This window comes from Kogia breviceps, chromosome 6, assembly GCF_026419965.1.
Source record: "Kogia breviceps isolate mKogBre1 chromosome 6, mKogBre1 haplotype 1, whole genome shotgun sequence".
NCBI classification, from domain to species: Eukaryota; Metazoa; Chordata; class Mammalia; order Artiodactyla; family Physeteridae; genus Kogia; species Kogia breviceps.
Window position 1 is genome coordinate 81176496 of NC_081315.1, and position 16942 is coordinate 81193437.

Genomic DNA, 16942 nt, shown 5'->3' on the forward strand with positions numbered 1-16942 from the left:
TGAAGAACCTAGGGTCAGGACAGGAATAATGATGCAGATGTAGAGAATGGACTTGAGGACATGGAGAGGGGGAAGTGTAAGCTGGACGAAGTGAGAGAGTGTCATGGACATATATACACTACCAAATGTAAAATAGATAGCTAGTGGGAAGCAACTGCATAGCACAGGGAGATCAGCTCAGTGCTTTGTGTCCACCTAGAGGGTTGGTATAGGGAGGGTGGGAGGGAGATGCAAGAGGGAGGAGATATGGGGATATATATGTATACATATAGCTGATTCACTTTGTTATACAGCAGTAACTAACACAACATTTTAAAGCAATTATACTCCCATAAAGATGTTAAAAAAAAATTGTCAGCAGTTAGGTGAGATAATGAATTATTAGAAAAATAAAATTAAGCAAAGAGATCCAAATTCTTAGTTGAATGGATTTATACACATAAATAAAATTTCCTTAACCAAAAATTTTTGTATGTTATTTTATTCTGTGTATCATTTTGAAAATTCCTTCCAGGCAATAATGATTGAGGGATTGATGTATTTTTATAGTATGTCAATTTATAGACTATTAAATGTTTATATTGCTTTATACAATATTCAGAATACTGGATTTAGGAGAATGATCAGAAATCTGCAAGCATGAATAGGCCAGCCTGAGGATATTTGTCTAGTCCTACTCTTATACTGTTTTTACGAAGTTTGGAAACATTGGGTGTTAATTCCCTAATTATGTGGTAACTATGGTCTGCCAGTAGAGTTCATTAAGTTGTTTCAAGTCATCTTGTGGAATCTGTGGGTTTGCTCAGCATGTTGTTCTAAAGTCAGAATTAAGATAGATTCATGGGATTTGTCTTCAAGCAATTAAAACAAAGCTTCCACAAATTTAAATGTCATGATGATACAAGAATTCTGATAAGTTGACAAAAATGAGAGATATTCCAATTAAGATATTTCTTGCACTAAGGAGAGAAAATTTTAATAATATTCACAAGACTTGGATAAGTGAGTGCTAATGGTCAGAGTCACCATTCCTGACTTTAGGGGACTTGTAGGTAATCCTGGGAACAGATTACCCTTCAGTTCTTGGGCCTAGATCAGAACAACATTAGAAAGAAAGCAAGAGAGGCTGAAGAAAGGAATCTAATATAATGATGGTCTAACAAGAGAAAGACTAAAACCAAGAAAAATATAAGCATTGGAGAAGTGAAAAATGGGTGGCAGAGGCTATGATAGGCCAACAAGAAAACAGAGTGGGGGGATCCTCTAGAGATGGGAAACAAAGTCAAGTGTAGTATCTGAATTCTTCCAGGAATCACTTTACACAGCCATTCATAATACACTACTGAATATTCCATGAAGGCTGGAATTGGGTTTTATTCCTCATCTTATCTAGCATAGTGCCTGCTCCATAATAGATATGCAGTAAATGGTTATTAAATAAATGATTGAATGAATATTAAAGATAACTCACATCAGAAATAATTGATTGGAGCAAGCTACCAATACTTCACCATGCAAACTCTATTCCTATTCAATATAGGAAATCTCCAAAGATAAAGAGATGGAAAAGAAGGAAATAACACTAAGAGAATGTCACTGAATTCATTAACTCAAAGTAAGAGTACTTATTGAAGTCCTAATTAGTATCAATGTCAAATGCTGTGATAAAGAGTAGCAAAGTGATGGCATGTGGAAGGTGGTCAAAGTCCCCTATAGTTTACAACAATTCTTTAATTATACACAAATAACATAGCAGTAGTACCAACTTATTTTTTGGTGCTTTTTTTCTGCTTCTTGGATGACATCACCTAATTTCTTAATGTAGCTTTCTGCATCATTTGAAATTGTATCAAAAATCCTAGAATTTCTTGCCTACTAAGCTAAGAAGGCAATATTCCATTAGTAGATGCTTGCTTTGATAGACTATTGCATACGAATTTCCCTGGATAAATGTGATTTTAAATCCTGCAACTTAATGTTTCATATACAGAAAAGAGTTCAAATTGTAATTAATTGATTAATAATGATACTACCTTATAGAGTTGCTATGAGGAATAAATATGTCAATGCACATAAATAATGAGAACAGTGCCTGGCATTCAGGAAGTACTTAATCAGTGTTTACTATTATTCTTGTTGTTGTTTTTCCAGAGTGGTCCACATAAACCACTGGGACTAAAGAGACAAGAGTATCGCTTCCTTTTTTCTGGAATATTATCTTATTACCAAAGCTAGATTCAGTGAACCAGAGATGGATAAGAAGTATGACCTAAAACTTCTGTTAATACAGATTAATGGCTGCATGCTAAGGTCAGTGAGCAAAGCTGAGCAGCTGTCTTCCTTGAGTGAATCTAGCCATCCCCCTGCAGTCTCAACTCCTCCAATCTCATGACAATTCAATCAAATGATGCTATAGAAATGATGTTTTGATAAATTTTAAAAGTATAATTTAAAACTGGATAGAAGCTATTTAACTGCAGAAAAACCTCCCCTAGGTGAAGATTGAACATTCAATAAGTGATAAATTTTAAAAGCTGCTAACCAAATGTTGAAGTTTCAAAAGACCAGATGATATCATAACATGATATATTTAGTCTTGTAAACCTTCATATGTTAATATTATAACATTTCAAAAGGTAAAGTTGGGAATTTTATAGAGCATAGAGCATTATACTTTTAAAAACTAACAAAGCCAAAACAGCAAAAGGCAGAATTCTAGCTTTGGGCCAAGCAATTAATTTCTCTGATATTCAGTTATTTTAAAACAGACATCATCATCATCATAATGTCCTGTTTATTTCACAAAATTTGGGGTACAGTTAAGTAAAATAATGTCTGTAAAACCCTTGGCATAATGTAAATTGTTCTGCAAGTGCATTATTATTTTTATTTTATTTTATTTGTCTTGAAATGTTAGAATGCTCATAAATACAAGCACATTGGCCAGAGATATGCATGTACATACATAGATGGAGGTTAATGTCTAATTCGAGTTCTTAGAAAGGAGCCAGCAAATTATAGTATGTACTGTAATTACCTTCCTTCTTTGCATCTATTTTTCTCTAATACAGTAATGTTAAATTTGTAGAAAGAGAGGGAACTAAAATTATGGAAATTATAGTACATGATTCTAACAGAGTATGCTTACAAAGTTTGAGGATAAGGTCAAGAAAAGATTACCATCTGAAATGTAATTTTGTAAAAATAAATTAGAAAAAATTAATGACCTTAATTGTCTGTATCATTGACCCACCCTAAGAGACTTTGGAAATTTGCAGCTAAGAGCAAGGTGTATCTCAAATTCAATCATGTGAACTGGGTGGAGAGCTATGAGCTATGCAGTTGTTTTGCAATTTGTCTTGCATGAGATAAAAAGGAATAATTTTTTTAAATAAAGAATAATCTCTAAAATTTTCAAATAATGGGGAAAATTATTATCAGATAGAAACATCATTACAGCACAATTTCTTAAAGAGAACTAAAAGAGAACACCTATATCAGAGAATAATGGTAAGATTTCTGGGCCTGTTTCTAAACCAAACAGTGATGGATAAATTAGGATACCAATAGGAAACATGCCTATCAGTATACCTGTATTTATCTTTGGCTCAGGAAATACCCTCCTGGTGATCTAACCTGATCAGAATAAAAAATCATAGATCAATACATATCTTCTTCATTTTCCTCATTAAACATTGAAGCCATAAAGAAAACTAAGGAATATATATATATATATATATATATATATATATATATTTTTTTTTTTTTTTTTTTTCCGGTACGTGGCCCTCTCACTGTTGTGGCCTCTCCCGTTGCGGAGCACAGGCTCTGGACACGCAGACTCAAGGGCCATGGCTCACGGGCCCAGCTGCTCTGCGGCATGTGGGATCCTCCCGGACGGGGGCACGAACCCATGTCCCCTGCATCGGCAGGCGGACTCTCAACTGCTGCACCACCAGGGAAGCCCTAAGGAATATTTTTTTATTAAAATTTCCTTTTACATCTAAGTCAATAATTCTCTTTACTGTATGTAAGAACAACCTAAACAGTTTCTAATACATGCCTATTTCCAGGCCATGACTAGATTCTAGGTTTTCAGATCTCCAAATTGGCCTCTCTTAAGCATTACATTCTTGTCATCACGGAGAGAAATGAAAAAGTCAGGCATCTGAAAAGCCATAACTTAGACCAGCTCCAGGCCCTTGAGTGATTCACCAACGAACCACAGTCTATAAGGGCCACCTGATCATCCAGGTGACCTTTTCTCTCCTGGCCCATCAGTACCCTTCAAAACCTTGATTAATATGGCACATTCTCAATTACCCAGAATTCTATAGGGTAAATTAATTGACAAATGAAATGAAAATTTGTTCTAATGTCCCTTTTACAGACAACTTTCTAAATAAGTGCTGCTAAGAAATGTAAATGTTTGGAGCAAATAATTTCAATGACTATTCTCTGCACAGTTGAAATTTCTGCAAAGCACATGCCAATGTTTTATGAGACAGCAATAACATAATGGAAAACTAATGCAGAGGAAGCAAAGTGATTTACAGGGTCTTTGAAAGATATTATTTGTATTCAGGGCTCCCTCTCAAGTTTCAGATTGAGTGCTTTAAGATTTTATAACCTAAAAAGGGAAGAAAAACTTGACTGTTTCTTCAATCACAGTTCCATTCTTCAAAAAGATTGACTGTGCATTGGAACCTTAATCAAATAACCAAGATATGATTCCTGACTCCTCACTTTTCCTCACTGAGAGAAATTGCTACATTACAGTCACATCTAGTTAAGTTTGCTGCTTACTTTCCAAGGAATTCGGAAAATATACAGAGATCCAGGGAAGAGTCACATCTGGCCCCTATATCACACTTAGGGGAGTAATTAAATGGTAACTTCTGCTTTTACCCCCTGGGGCTTCTCTGCTACTGTATTGTGGGATGCCTGTGGGCGTGACCTACTCAGTCATCCTAAGACATATGCCTAAGATATTTGTCATCCGTTATGACATACACATCTCTTAGCAAGCAGCAAGTATCCAAGTCAGCTCTCAACATAACGCTGTGTAGATTGCACTGCACAACTCCAAGCAGTGCTGCTCACACAGTGATGTGAATGGAGCCCCTTAGAATAGTGCAGCTGGCAGCCTGATTCAAGGTAGGAGCTCCTTTAACATTTTATCCTGGAGAGATGGGAGAATATTCCCATGATGATGATGGTAATGATAATGATGATGAAACCAATGATGATGGCCAAAATTTGTGAATACCTACAATGTGCTGATTACTGTATAATTATTTTTAAAAAAGAATGACCAAAAGAAACTGATTAAATATCAGACTTTGAGGGACCTCTGCTAGGAACCATTATTGTTTTCTTAAAGCATGGGGTAAATTGAATTAGGTTCATTTATTAGAAAATGACAGATTTTTTTCTCCAAAAATGGGTGGGATGGAATTATGCATAAAAATATAAGTAAATATTGTAACATAATCTAGTACTAAATTTGGACTTTGGAAGTTCTTCTGTTTCCTCCTTGTGAATTTATAGCAGTATCAGGATAAAGCCATAGAGAGGAAAAGCTCTTCTCTCATAGGTTTTGAAGATTTAAGGTATTTACTCATAAATGATAGGTTTCTTGAGAGATTTGAACAACAAATTCAAATCTAAGTACTAAAATAGGTACAGCAGTTTTGTAAAGAATCCTCCAAATCATACAGCAATTGAAATCATAACAAGTTAAATTAATCACAAGAATGCAAACATTTTTAAACAATTGTTACAGAGTCTTTGTCTACGCTTTAGCAATAACAATTTCTGCATTGGGTGAAACACAGAGGCCACTAAGATGAACTCAACCTAATGACTAGAAATCCACACAGGATTGCTTCCAACCTAGTAAAACATACTCATCAGTTTCTGATTTTTGGTTCTCAACCCCCTCCCCTAATCTGTGAAATCCTTCACAGGTAAATTCTATAAATGAAAAAAACCTTTGCTTTTAACTGCTTTTATCCTTTGATTTCTTTTCTAAATCCTCATGATGTGACTTTTCCAAATACTTCCTTTAAATGAAAAATAAGTGTCTTTGGTTAAATTCCCCACCACTCCCGTGTTGTTATATAATGTCAAGGCATTGAATAATTCATCACAAGGGATCATTTTATTTAAATATTGAGAATAATATAAAATGGTATTACAATGAAAAATACTGCCTTGCTACCCTAACGGTAGTGATTATGAATTCCATTCCTGAAATAATGATGCCTGTTTTTAACAGAAAATCATTTCACCAATGCTTCCAGGCAATTTCAAAAACTTAACATAAGATCACTGTCAAAGGCCCAGGACCTGAATAATACATTCCTACATTACTGCACAGAATCTATCATATCTTAAGGGCTAATTTTTTACTATAAAATCTGGATCTCAATCTGTACATTTATAGAATAACTTTTTCAAGTGCTGCTCTAGAGTTCTGAAGCAAACTAATGGAGAAATGCACCTCAGATGAAATCTGCAACCTCCCCAGGAATGGGAGGAAGCCTTTATATCTACATAACATTCCAGCTGAATCCAACTCCACTGAATGCAGTACTCAGCCTTTTCTGGTTTAAATATCTATACAAGTGATGATAAATGCTAAACTGGTGTCTTAAGGATGATTAACCAGAAATTAACTCCTAAGCTTTGCTCAAATGCTTTGAAGACTACAGTTTGTCTTCTTCCCTTCCTTGGCTAAGAAACAGATATATTGTTTTACTCATTACACCCTAGAAGACGACTACTTAAATGTTAGGAATTTGGCTTTGAGAAGTCAATCTAGTTTGCTAGCATATGACTTTATTTTTAATCAATGGCTGTTGAGGCAATATCCTAGATGTAGAACTGACTCATGAAGTATGTAGGATTCATGAATAAGAGGTTTGCTTTAAACTGAAGAACAGAGAGGTGTTGAGATGGTGAATTAGAAACAAAGATCAGCAAGGACAAAGTACAGTGACTTACCTGTAATACTTTGGTCAAATTGTTAAAGAGAGCTTGTCCAGCACTGACTTTATATTTAACACCTCTGACTGTGCCATTTTTGCTTAAAATGTTGACTCTTCTTGTACCAAACCCCTTCTCGCTGGCAGCCCTTGCTAACACCAGCAAGTTATCCTCGTCATTCTCCTGCTCGACCCCTTCCGATCCTACGTGGCCATTCTGCTGTCCATCAGACTCACTGAGTCCATCTATGCCACAGATACTGGCACATTCAGAATCCAGAGAGCCTGCCGGTCGCCCATCTTCATATACCTCCTTCAGAACTCGCCCACTGTGAGATGACGCGATCCGAAACCGGACTTTCCGTGACCTGTCATTTTCTGACTTCATCTCCCTTTTTAGCATGGTTCCATCCACATAATAAGCTGTTCACATAATTCTGGTTCCCTGGTTACTGCATTAGTCCACTTTCCATGTAACGATACCAGAGCTTAATTCTAGTGACAGCACCACTCATATGAAACTAACATCAAAACGAAAGAAGATTCCCAAGAACTTACAGTGCATCTCCACTATTAATAATGAATGTGTGTGTGTGTCATGGTTACCTTTAAACTAAAACCTGCAAAGTGATCCCAGCCTTTAAATATTAAAGAGCCATGGTGGATGCTTTAACAAGACATGCAAGAAAATAGCATGCAATGAAACAGAAAATACGTATGGGGCAAGGAAATGAAAGACTTGAACTTTGAAGCCAGTGGTGAGTGTTGAAAAGGATCTTAGCAGCAGAAATACCTCTAACAGCTCAGAATGGAGATCAGGGATAAAATATGGAATCAAATGTGTAGGATGGGAGGTGTCATATTCTTCTCACAGTGCTTATTCCTTCTGTCTTTCATGCTCTTTAAAAAGGGCAGTGAACATATTACATGCCTGCATAGAGCTATCAATATTCGCTCTTAATAAATCATCAAAATTCATCCATATTGTATATGATGAATTTTCAATCTACACCTTCATCTTCATGCACAAGTAGTTTTACTGAAGAATAGCTTTTTAACAGGTTATAACAAGGAATATCTTTTCTTTTGTTGCTTTCTCACTTTTGCTAGCAGAAAACACTCCTCTCTTTGACAAAGGGAAAGGTTTTGGAAAGGAAACATGGAACAGTGAGGGAAGAATGGAAAATCCTCTAAGCCAGCCAGATCAGCCAAAGCAATCCAGGTGATCAGCATTGATAAATATCATATCCAAATCACCCATGCATAGAGAAGGGTCCTCCTTGTGCTGTGCTCAGTGGATTTTCTGTCACTTTGGCAAGCACCTGAAGAAGTTCCTAAGATACAAGGACATATTGGAACTTATACCATAGTAGGTGTCCTACCTGTCTGAAACTCCAGAGGGAGGATACTCAGCTGGCTCTCATACTGAGCTTCAAGCTTTTTAAATAAGTGTTTACCTGATTATAAACTCAATTTATACTTACTTCAGAAAATACTTAACAGCTTAAAGTTGAAAATAAAAGTCACAACTAATGTCACTAGAGATGTTAGTAACTTTGTGAAATGTCTTCCAGTGTGTATGAAGGTGAGATGCTCTGATGCACACATAACTACATTGCTCAGCCTCTTGCATTTAAGGGAGAGGAAGCAAATGCTTAGCTTTTGCCGAGGGGATGTGAGCAAAAGTGACATGCCATTTGTGGGCCAAGGCATTTGAAAGACAGTGTCCTGTCCATGCTATTTCTCTTCCCATCTGCTACCTGGATGGCCCCAGCAATCCTGTCATATGCTGAGCTTGTCAGAATCACAGAGAAACTCACAGCCACGACCACTGCATTGGACTACAAGTAAAAGGAAGTATATGATAGTGTAAGAAGATTTGTGCCCTGATGTATAATATGACCTAGATATTTATAATTCACACACCTGTCTTAAGCTAAACTAAAAAATTAAGCTGTTCTTTTCAGTGGATAAATCTTTGTAATTCATTTTTCATTCAGGCAATGAATATCCCACAATCATCTGAGTGCCACCCAAGAGTAAGACATAGCTGGCGACTATAGCAAATATAAAGATATATAAAATTATGTCCCATACCTTCCATTGGTAACATAATGCTTAGACAAAATAGTTGTAGTTCAACACAGTGTATTTTAAGCACATACAGAATCCCTCTTTCTTGAAATAACAAAATTTCTAGTTGTCACCAATAAAACATACCAATGCTATTCTCAACACTCTCCACTCTCATTCTGTTTACAATTTGTTCCCAGATGCTCAATGTGAACATAGCACTTTCTAACTACTCCACTTGCCACTTTTTCCCAGTATCAGTTTATTATTCCCTACATTATAATTGCTTTGCCAGTCTAGCATCCCCCCTTGAGCAAGAATTTCCTTCTTTTCCTTCAGAGGTACTCTTACAATCATTTAGTCATTTAACAATATTTATTGGGCAACTACTAAATGTCAAAAAGTTACTGGATCTATGCAGGTGAATGTAATAGGCATGATCCCTGCCTTGAGAGTTAGACAGATAACATTCAATAAACAAATAAAGATAATAATAAAAACTGTAACAAGCATGACCAAGTAAGAAAAAGTGGATATAATCAGAAATTATATAAGAAGGGAGCCTACTTTAGAAAAGTCACAGTAAGCCTCTCTGAAGAGAAGACATTAAACTAGGGTCTAGCAAAATTAGAAGAGACTGATTGAAGTGGGGAGGAGTAGCTGGAGATAGTTCCTAAACTTCAGTGGCAAGTGAAAAGGCCCTGAGGCAGAAAACAATACGTTCATTGAAAGAACTAAAAAAAGACAGAGTGGCCAAAGACAAGTATTAACTCCCACTCTACAAAGCTCTTATCAAAAGTGGGCAAGACTAGCAAGACCTTTCCTTCCTAACCTAACCCTTGATTTATGCAACCCCTCAAAACATGAACAAAAACCCCATTAACATGATAAACCATATTACCAATACAGAAATATTTCAAGTTTGTTACCAATTTATTTATTGGCATAAATAAAGGTTTTGAGGAAGGTAAAGGTAAACACTTATAAAGATAAAAAAAGCTTGAAGCTCATTATGAGAGCCAGCTGAGTACCCTCCCTCTGGCGTTTCAGACAGGTTGGGGCACTTACTATGGTATAAGTTCCAATATGTCCTTGTATCTTAGGAACTTCTTCAGGTGCTTGCCAAAGTGACAGAAAATCCACTGAGCACAGCGCAAGGAGGACCCTTCTCTATGCATGGGTGATTTGGATATGATATTTATCAATGCTGATCACCTGGATTGCTTTGGCTGATCTGGCTGGCTTAGAGGATTTTCCATTCTTCCCTCGCTGTTCCATGTTTCCTTTCCAAAACCTTATTGGCATCTATTTATTTAAAATAGAAAGTTAAAAATTCCAGAAGCTATAGAGGGTCAAATGTTTCATTAACCAAACTAGAACTTTGGAAATTACCATTAATGATGTATTCAAATTTTAAAATACTCCTTGTTCAATTCCCAGTAGAAACAATAACCTAGCAGCTATACTTAGGCCTGGATATTTCTTGTTGGCATTAGTTTTTTTAATCAGAATATCTAATTATTTCCTTATTTGCAGAGAAATTATGACATAAAAATATAATTATTCTTCTACTCATCTTGTCTCCAAATATTGCCCCACATACTATTCTGTGTGTGATTATCACTGCATGGTGAGAAGTAATTTTAACCATATTTCTAGCATTTGGAGCATAAGTTTTTAATCCCTTGGATCACAGTAAATATGTGCAAAATGTCTCCACTTGCTGCTACTTTACAGCTATCATATTCACTACATTATTTTTTGGTCTTGCAGAAATATTGCCAGTCATTGGCAAGGTAATGGTCTTTTCTCCAGCAACACTTGTCCCTAGAGAAGCAATAAATCATGACTCACTCCCCAAGTGCTGTTCTCAGAACTTCTGTTTGGATGGAAAGAACTTATAAATTTTTATTTTCTAACTACAGTGGTGATTAGAGGGGAATAAAAAGATTTACTAACCATTAGTAAAATAGGGAAAACAAGCTATCCCTGAAACTTTTCAGCTTATAGAATATTGAACTTTTAACAAACATGAATTTGCAAATCAAAATTCACAGCTCAATTATTCATTTGAAGGGCAGAGAACTTCTAATCAGAAAAGAGACTGAGTGCATTAAAGAAAATATTCTTTGAAAACAGGACTATTATTTTATTATATAACAAGAAAGATGGATGATTTCTTAGTTTATATATTAGTGGTTAAGAACGGGGGCTGTGGGTGTACACAATGCTGGGTTTAAACCTTGGATATGCCACCCCTAAGTGACCTTGAGCCTCAGTTTCCTCATCTGTCAAATAGTAGTTTTTATTGCATAGAATGTTTGGCAAGATTGACTAGAATGTTATATATGAAATGCTTCAAATGCTGATCAACAGAGGGTAGCTATAAATTTCCAACGGTTACTTAAAATAGCTAAACATACATATAGTTATCCCTATGTATCCTGAGGGATTGGTTCTGGGACCCCAATGGTTACTAAAATCCATGGATGCTCAAGTCCCTTATTAAATGGCATGGGGGGGAGGAGTCAAGATGGCGGTGTGGGAAGATGCAGAGTTATCATCTCCCCACAACTAGGGTACCTGCTGGACACTGGTGGGGGACCCCAATGCCCAAGGAGATGGGAAGAACCCCCAAGCGAACCAGTACGGCGTGGGGCCACTGAGGGGGGAGGAGAAGTGGAGGCTGGACAGGACTGATGCCTGAAGGGTGGCTGAGGGGGGGTAGGGGTTCCCAAACCTGGAGGGACCCTCAGGGGCTTCAATCAGGGGGGCAGTAGGCCCAGCATTTCCCCTGCCCAATCCTCCGGGGAAGTCGGCTGGCTCTCAGGCCGGGTCCTACACCCTCAGAAGTCCCCTCTGGGCTGGGTTAGTCCTGGGGGCATAGAAGGGAATCTAGGAGAGAACAAGAGAGGCAGGCAGGAGGGGCCCTCCAAGGACCAGAGGAGTGGGAGAGGAGTGAAGGGCGTTTGCTCCACCAACTGGAGCCCTAAGCTCCCAGGTCAATCTCTCACTCTCCAAAGCCCACTCCAAGCTGCATGGGTCCTGGGGGCATAGGAGGGAGGCCAGGGAGATCAGGAGAGGCAGGTAGGTGGGACATTCCAGGTCAAAGGAGCAGGAGAGGAACGGAGGGCGTTTGCCCCACCCACTCAGGCCCAGGGAGTCTGCTAAGTTCCCAAGCAGATCCCCACCCTCCAAAGCCAACTACAGGCTGAGTGTGTCCTGGGGACATAGGAGGGAGGCCAGGAGGCTTGCAGGAGGGGCTCTCCAGGACAGGAGGAGCAGGAGAGGAGTGGAGGGTGCCAGCCCCACCCACTCGAGCCCAGGAAGCCTGCTGGGGACCCAGGTGGGGTTACCCACCCTCTGAGACCAGAGGCCACTTCTGGTCTTGGCATGGGTCACTTCTGTTCTGTTGAACCTAAGCCCCACCCCCCACCCTCCCCCTTTTCCAGCCCTGTGAGTACTAACCATAGGCCCTGCCCACTGCCCAAACCTCACCCCTGCATAGGCCATGCCGTCCACAGCCAAGGCCTTTTCCACCTTTTATTTTTTTAATTTTTTTTTTTTTTTTTTGCCGCCCCATGTGTTTTGCAGGATCTTGGTTCATAAGCCAGGAGTAGGGTGAAAGCTCCTGCAGTGGGAGCTCCAAGTCCAAACCACTGGACTAATAGATAACCTCAGACCCCAGGGAATATTCATCAGAGTGAGGTCTCCTGTAGGTCCTCACTTTAGCACCAAGACCCTGCTCTACCCAACAGCCTATAAACTGCAATGCTGGAAGCCTTAGGACAAACAACCTAAGACAGGAACACAATGCCACTCAAAAAAAAAGGAAAAAAATGAGATGGCAAAAAAATATGTCACAGATGAAGGAGCAAGGTAAAAACCTAAAAGACCAAATAAATGAAGAGGAAATAGTCAATCTACCTGAAAAAGAATTCAGAGTAATGATAGTAAAGATGATCCAGAATCTCAGAAATAGAATGGAGGCACAGATTGAGAAAATACCAGAAATGTTTAACAAAGAACTACAAGAGCTAAAGAACAAACAAACAGAGATGAACAACACAATAACTGAAATGAAAAATACACTAGAAGGAATCAATAAGTGAATAACTGAGGCAAAAGAATGAATAAGTGAGCTGGAAGACAAAATGGTGGAAATATCTGCCAAGGAGCAGAATAAAGAAAAAAGAATGGAAAGAATTGAAGACAATCTCAGAGACCTCTGGGACAACACTAAATGCACCAATATTCAAATTATAGGGGTCCCAGAAGAAGAAGAGAAAAAGAAAGGGTCTGAGAAAATATTTGAAGAGATTATAGTGGAAAACTTCCCTAACATGGGAAAGGAAATAGTCACCCATATCCAGGAAGCGCAGAGAGTCCCATACAGGATAAACCCTAGGAGAAACACACCAAGACACATATTAATCAAACTAACAAAAATTAAATTCAAAGAAAAAACATTAGAAGCAGCAAGGGAAAAACAAAAAATAACATAAAAAGGAATCCCCATAAGGTTATCAGCTGAATTTTCAGCAGAAACTCTGCAGGCCAGAAGGGAGTGGCAGGATATATATAAAGTAAAGAAAGAGAGAAACCTACAACCAAGATTACTCTACCTGGCAAGGATCTCATTCAGATTCGACAGAGAAATCAAAAGCATTTCAGACCAGCAAAAGCTAAGAGAATTCAGCACCAAATCAGCTTTATGACAAATGCTAAAGAAACTCCTCTAGGCAGGAAACACAGTAGAAGAAAAAGACACACAAAAACAAACCCAAAACAATTAAGAAAATGGTAATAGGAACATATGTATTGATAATAACCTTGAATCTAAATGGATTAAATGCCCCAACCAAAAGACACAGACTGGCTGAATGGATACAAAAACAAGACCCATATATATGCTGTCTACAAGAGACCCACTTCAGACCCAGGGACACATAAAGACTGAAAGTGAAGGGATGGAAAAAGGTATTCTATGCAAATGGAAATCAAAAGAAAGCTGGAGTAGCAATACTAGTATCAGATAAAATAGACTTTAAAATAAAGACTGTTATAACCCATAAGGAAGGACACTACATAATGATCAAGGGATCATTCCAAGAAGAAGACATAACAATTATAAATGTTTATGCACCCAACATAGGAGTACCTCAATACATAAGGCAAATGCTAACAACCATGAAAGGGGAAATATACAGTAACACAATAATAGTACGGGACATTACCACCCCACTTACACCAATGGACAGAACATCCAAACAGAAAATAAATAAGGAAACACAAGTTTTAAATGACACAACAGACCAGATAGATTTAATTGATATTTATAGAATATTCCACCCAAAAGTGGCAGAATACACTTTCTTCTCAAGTGCACATGGAACATTCTCCAGGATAGATCACATCTTGGGTCACAAATCAAGCCTCAGTAAAGTTAAGAAAATTTAAATTTTATCAAGGACCTCTTCTGACCACAACACTGAGATTGGAAAGCAATTACAGGAAAAAACTGTAAAAATCACAAATACATGGAGGCTAAACACTGTGCTACTAAATAACCAAGAGATCACTGAAGAAATCAAATAAGAAATTTAAAAATACACAGAAACAAATGACAATGAAAACACAATGCCCCAAAAGCTATTCAATACAGCAAAAGCAGTTCTAAGAGGGAAGTTTGTATCAATTCAATCTCACCGCAAGAAACAAGAAAAATCTCAAATAAACAATCTAACCCTACATCCAAAGCAGCTAGAAGAAAAAAGAAGAAAAAAGAAAACCTGAAGTCAGTAGAAGGAAAGAAATCATAAAGATCAGAGCAAAAATAAATGAAATAGAAATGAAGAAAAAAATAGCAAAGATCAATAAAACTAAAAGCTGGTTCTTTGAGAAGATAAACAAAATTGATAAACCCTTAGCCAGAGTCATCAAGAAAAAAAGGGAGAGGATGTAGATCAATAAAATTAGAAATGAAAATGGAGAAATCACAACTGACAGCTCAGAAATACAAAGGATTATAAAAGACTACTACAAACAACTATATGCCAATGAAATGGAAAACCATGAAGAAATGGACAAATTCTTGGAAAGGTATATTTTCCAAGACTGAACCAGGAAGAATTAGAAAATATAAACAGACCTATCACAAGTGAAATTGAAACTGTAATTAAAAATCTTCCAGCAAACAAAAGTCCAAGACCAGATGGCTTCACAGGTGAATTCTATCAAACATTTAAAGAATAGCTAAAACAGATCCTCCTCAAACTCTTCCAAAAAATTGCAGAGGGAGAAACACTTCCAAATTCATTCTACAAAGCCACCATCATCCTGATACCAAAACCAGAAAAAGATATCACAAGAAAAGAAAATTATAGACCAATATCACTGATGAATATAGATGCAAAAATACTGAACCAAATGCTAGGAAACAGAATACAACAACATATTAAAAGGATCAGACACCCTGATCAAGGGGGATTTATCCCAGGGATGCAAGGATTCTATAATATATGCAAATCAATCAATTGTATACATCATATCAACAAATTAAGGACTAAAAACCATATGTTCATCTCAATAGATGCAGAAAAAGCTTTTGACAAAATTCAACACCCATTTATGATAAAAACTCCTCAGAAAATGGGCACAGAGGGAAACTATTTCAACATAATAAAGGCCATATATGACAAGCCAACAGAAAACATCATACTCAATGGTGAAAAACTGAAAGCATTTCCACTAAGATCAGGAACAAGACAAGGATGTCCACTCTCACCACTCTTATTCAACATAGTTTTGGGAGTCCTAGCCACAGCAATCAGAGAAGGAAAAGAAAGAAAAGAAATACAAATTGGAAAAGAAGAAGTAAAACTGTCACTGTTTGCAGATGAGATGATACTATACATAGAAAATCCTAAAGATGCCACCAGAAAACTACTAGAATTAATCAATGAATTTGGTAAGGTTTCAGGATACAAAATTAATGCACAGAAATCTCTGGCATTCCTATACACTAACAACAAAAAAATCAGAAAGAGAAATTAAGGAAACAATCCCATTTACCATCGCAGCAAAAAGAATAAAATACCTAGTAATAAACATACCTAAGGAGGTGAAAGACTTGTACTCAGAAAACTATAAAACACTGATGAAAGATATCAAAGATGACATAAACAAATGGAGAAATATACCATGTTCCTGGATTGGAAGAATCAAGATTGTGAAAATGACTATATTACCCAAAGCAATCTACAGATTCAATGTAATGCCTATCAAACAACCAATGGCATTCTTCACAGAATTAGAACCAAAAATTTTACAGTTCGTATGGAAAAACAAAAGACCCCTAGTAGCCAAAGTAATCTTAAGAAAGAAAAACAGGAGCTGGAGGAATCAGGCTCCCTGACTTCAAAGTATACTACAAACCTACAGTAATCAAGATAGTATGGTACTGGCACAAAAACAGAAATATAGATCAACAGTACAGGATAGAAAGCCCAGAGATAAACCCATACACATATGGTCACCTAATTTACAACAAAAGAGATAAGAACATACGATGGAGAAAAGACATCCTCTTCAATAAGCAGTGCTTGGAAAACTGGACAGCTACATGTAAAAGAATGAAATTAGAACACTCCCTAACAGCATACACAAAAATAAACTCAAAATGGATTAAAGACTTAAATGTAAGACCAGACACTATAAAACTCTTAGAGGAAAACACAGGAAAAACACTCTGACGTAAACCACAGCAAGACCTTTTTTGACCCACCTCCAAGAGCAATAGAAATAAAAACAAAAATAAACAAATCGGACCTAATTAAACTTCAAAGCTTTTGCACAGCAAAGGAAACCATAAACAGGAC

At 37.2% G+C, this 16942-nt stretch overlaps 1 protein-coding gene across 5 annotated transcripts in view; it reads right to left on the reverse strand.

Annotated features, from left to right (window-relative positions):
* Positions 1 to 16942, reverse strand: part of GRXCR1 (glutaredoxin and cysteine rich domain containing 1) — a 347061-nt gene that overhangs the window by 123901 nt on the left and 206218 nt on the right. Inside the window, exon 1 of one of the 5 annotated variants that reach the window (XM_059066071.2) lies at positions 7009 to 7392. The exons of the other annotated variants lie outside the window; for them this stretch is intronic. Within the exon in view, the coding sequence (XP_058922054.1) occupies positions 7009 to 7392 (384 nt within the window). Of the gene's footprint in view, positions 1 to 7008; positions 7393 to 16942 lie in introns of those variants that run through there. 5 annotated transcript variants of the gene reach the window in all.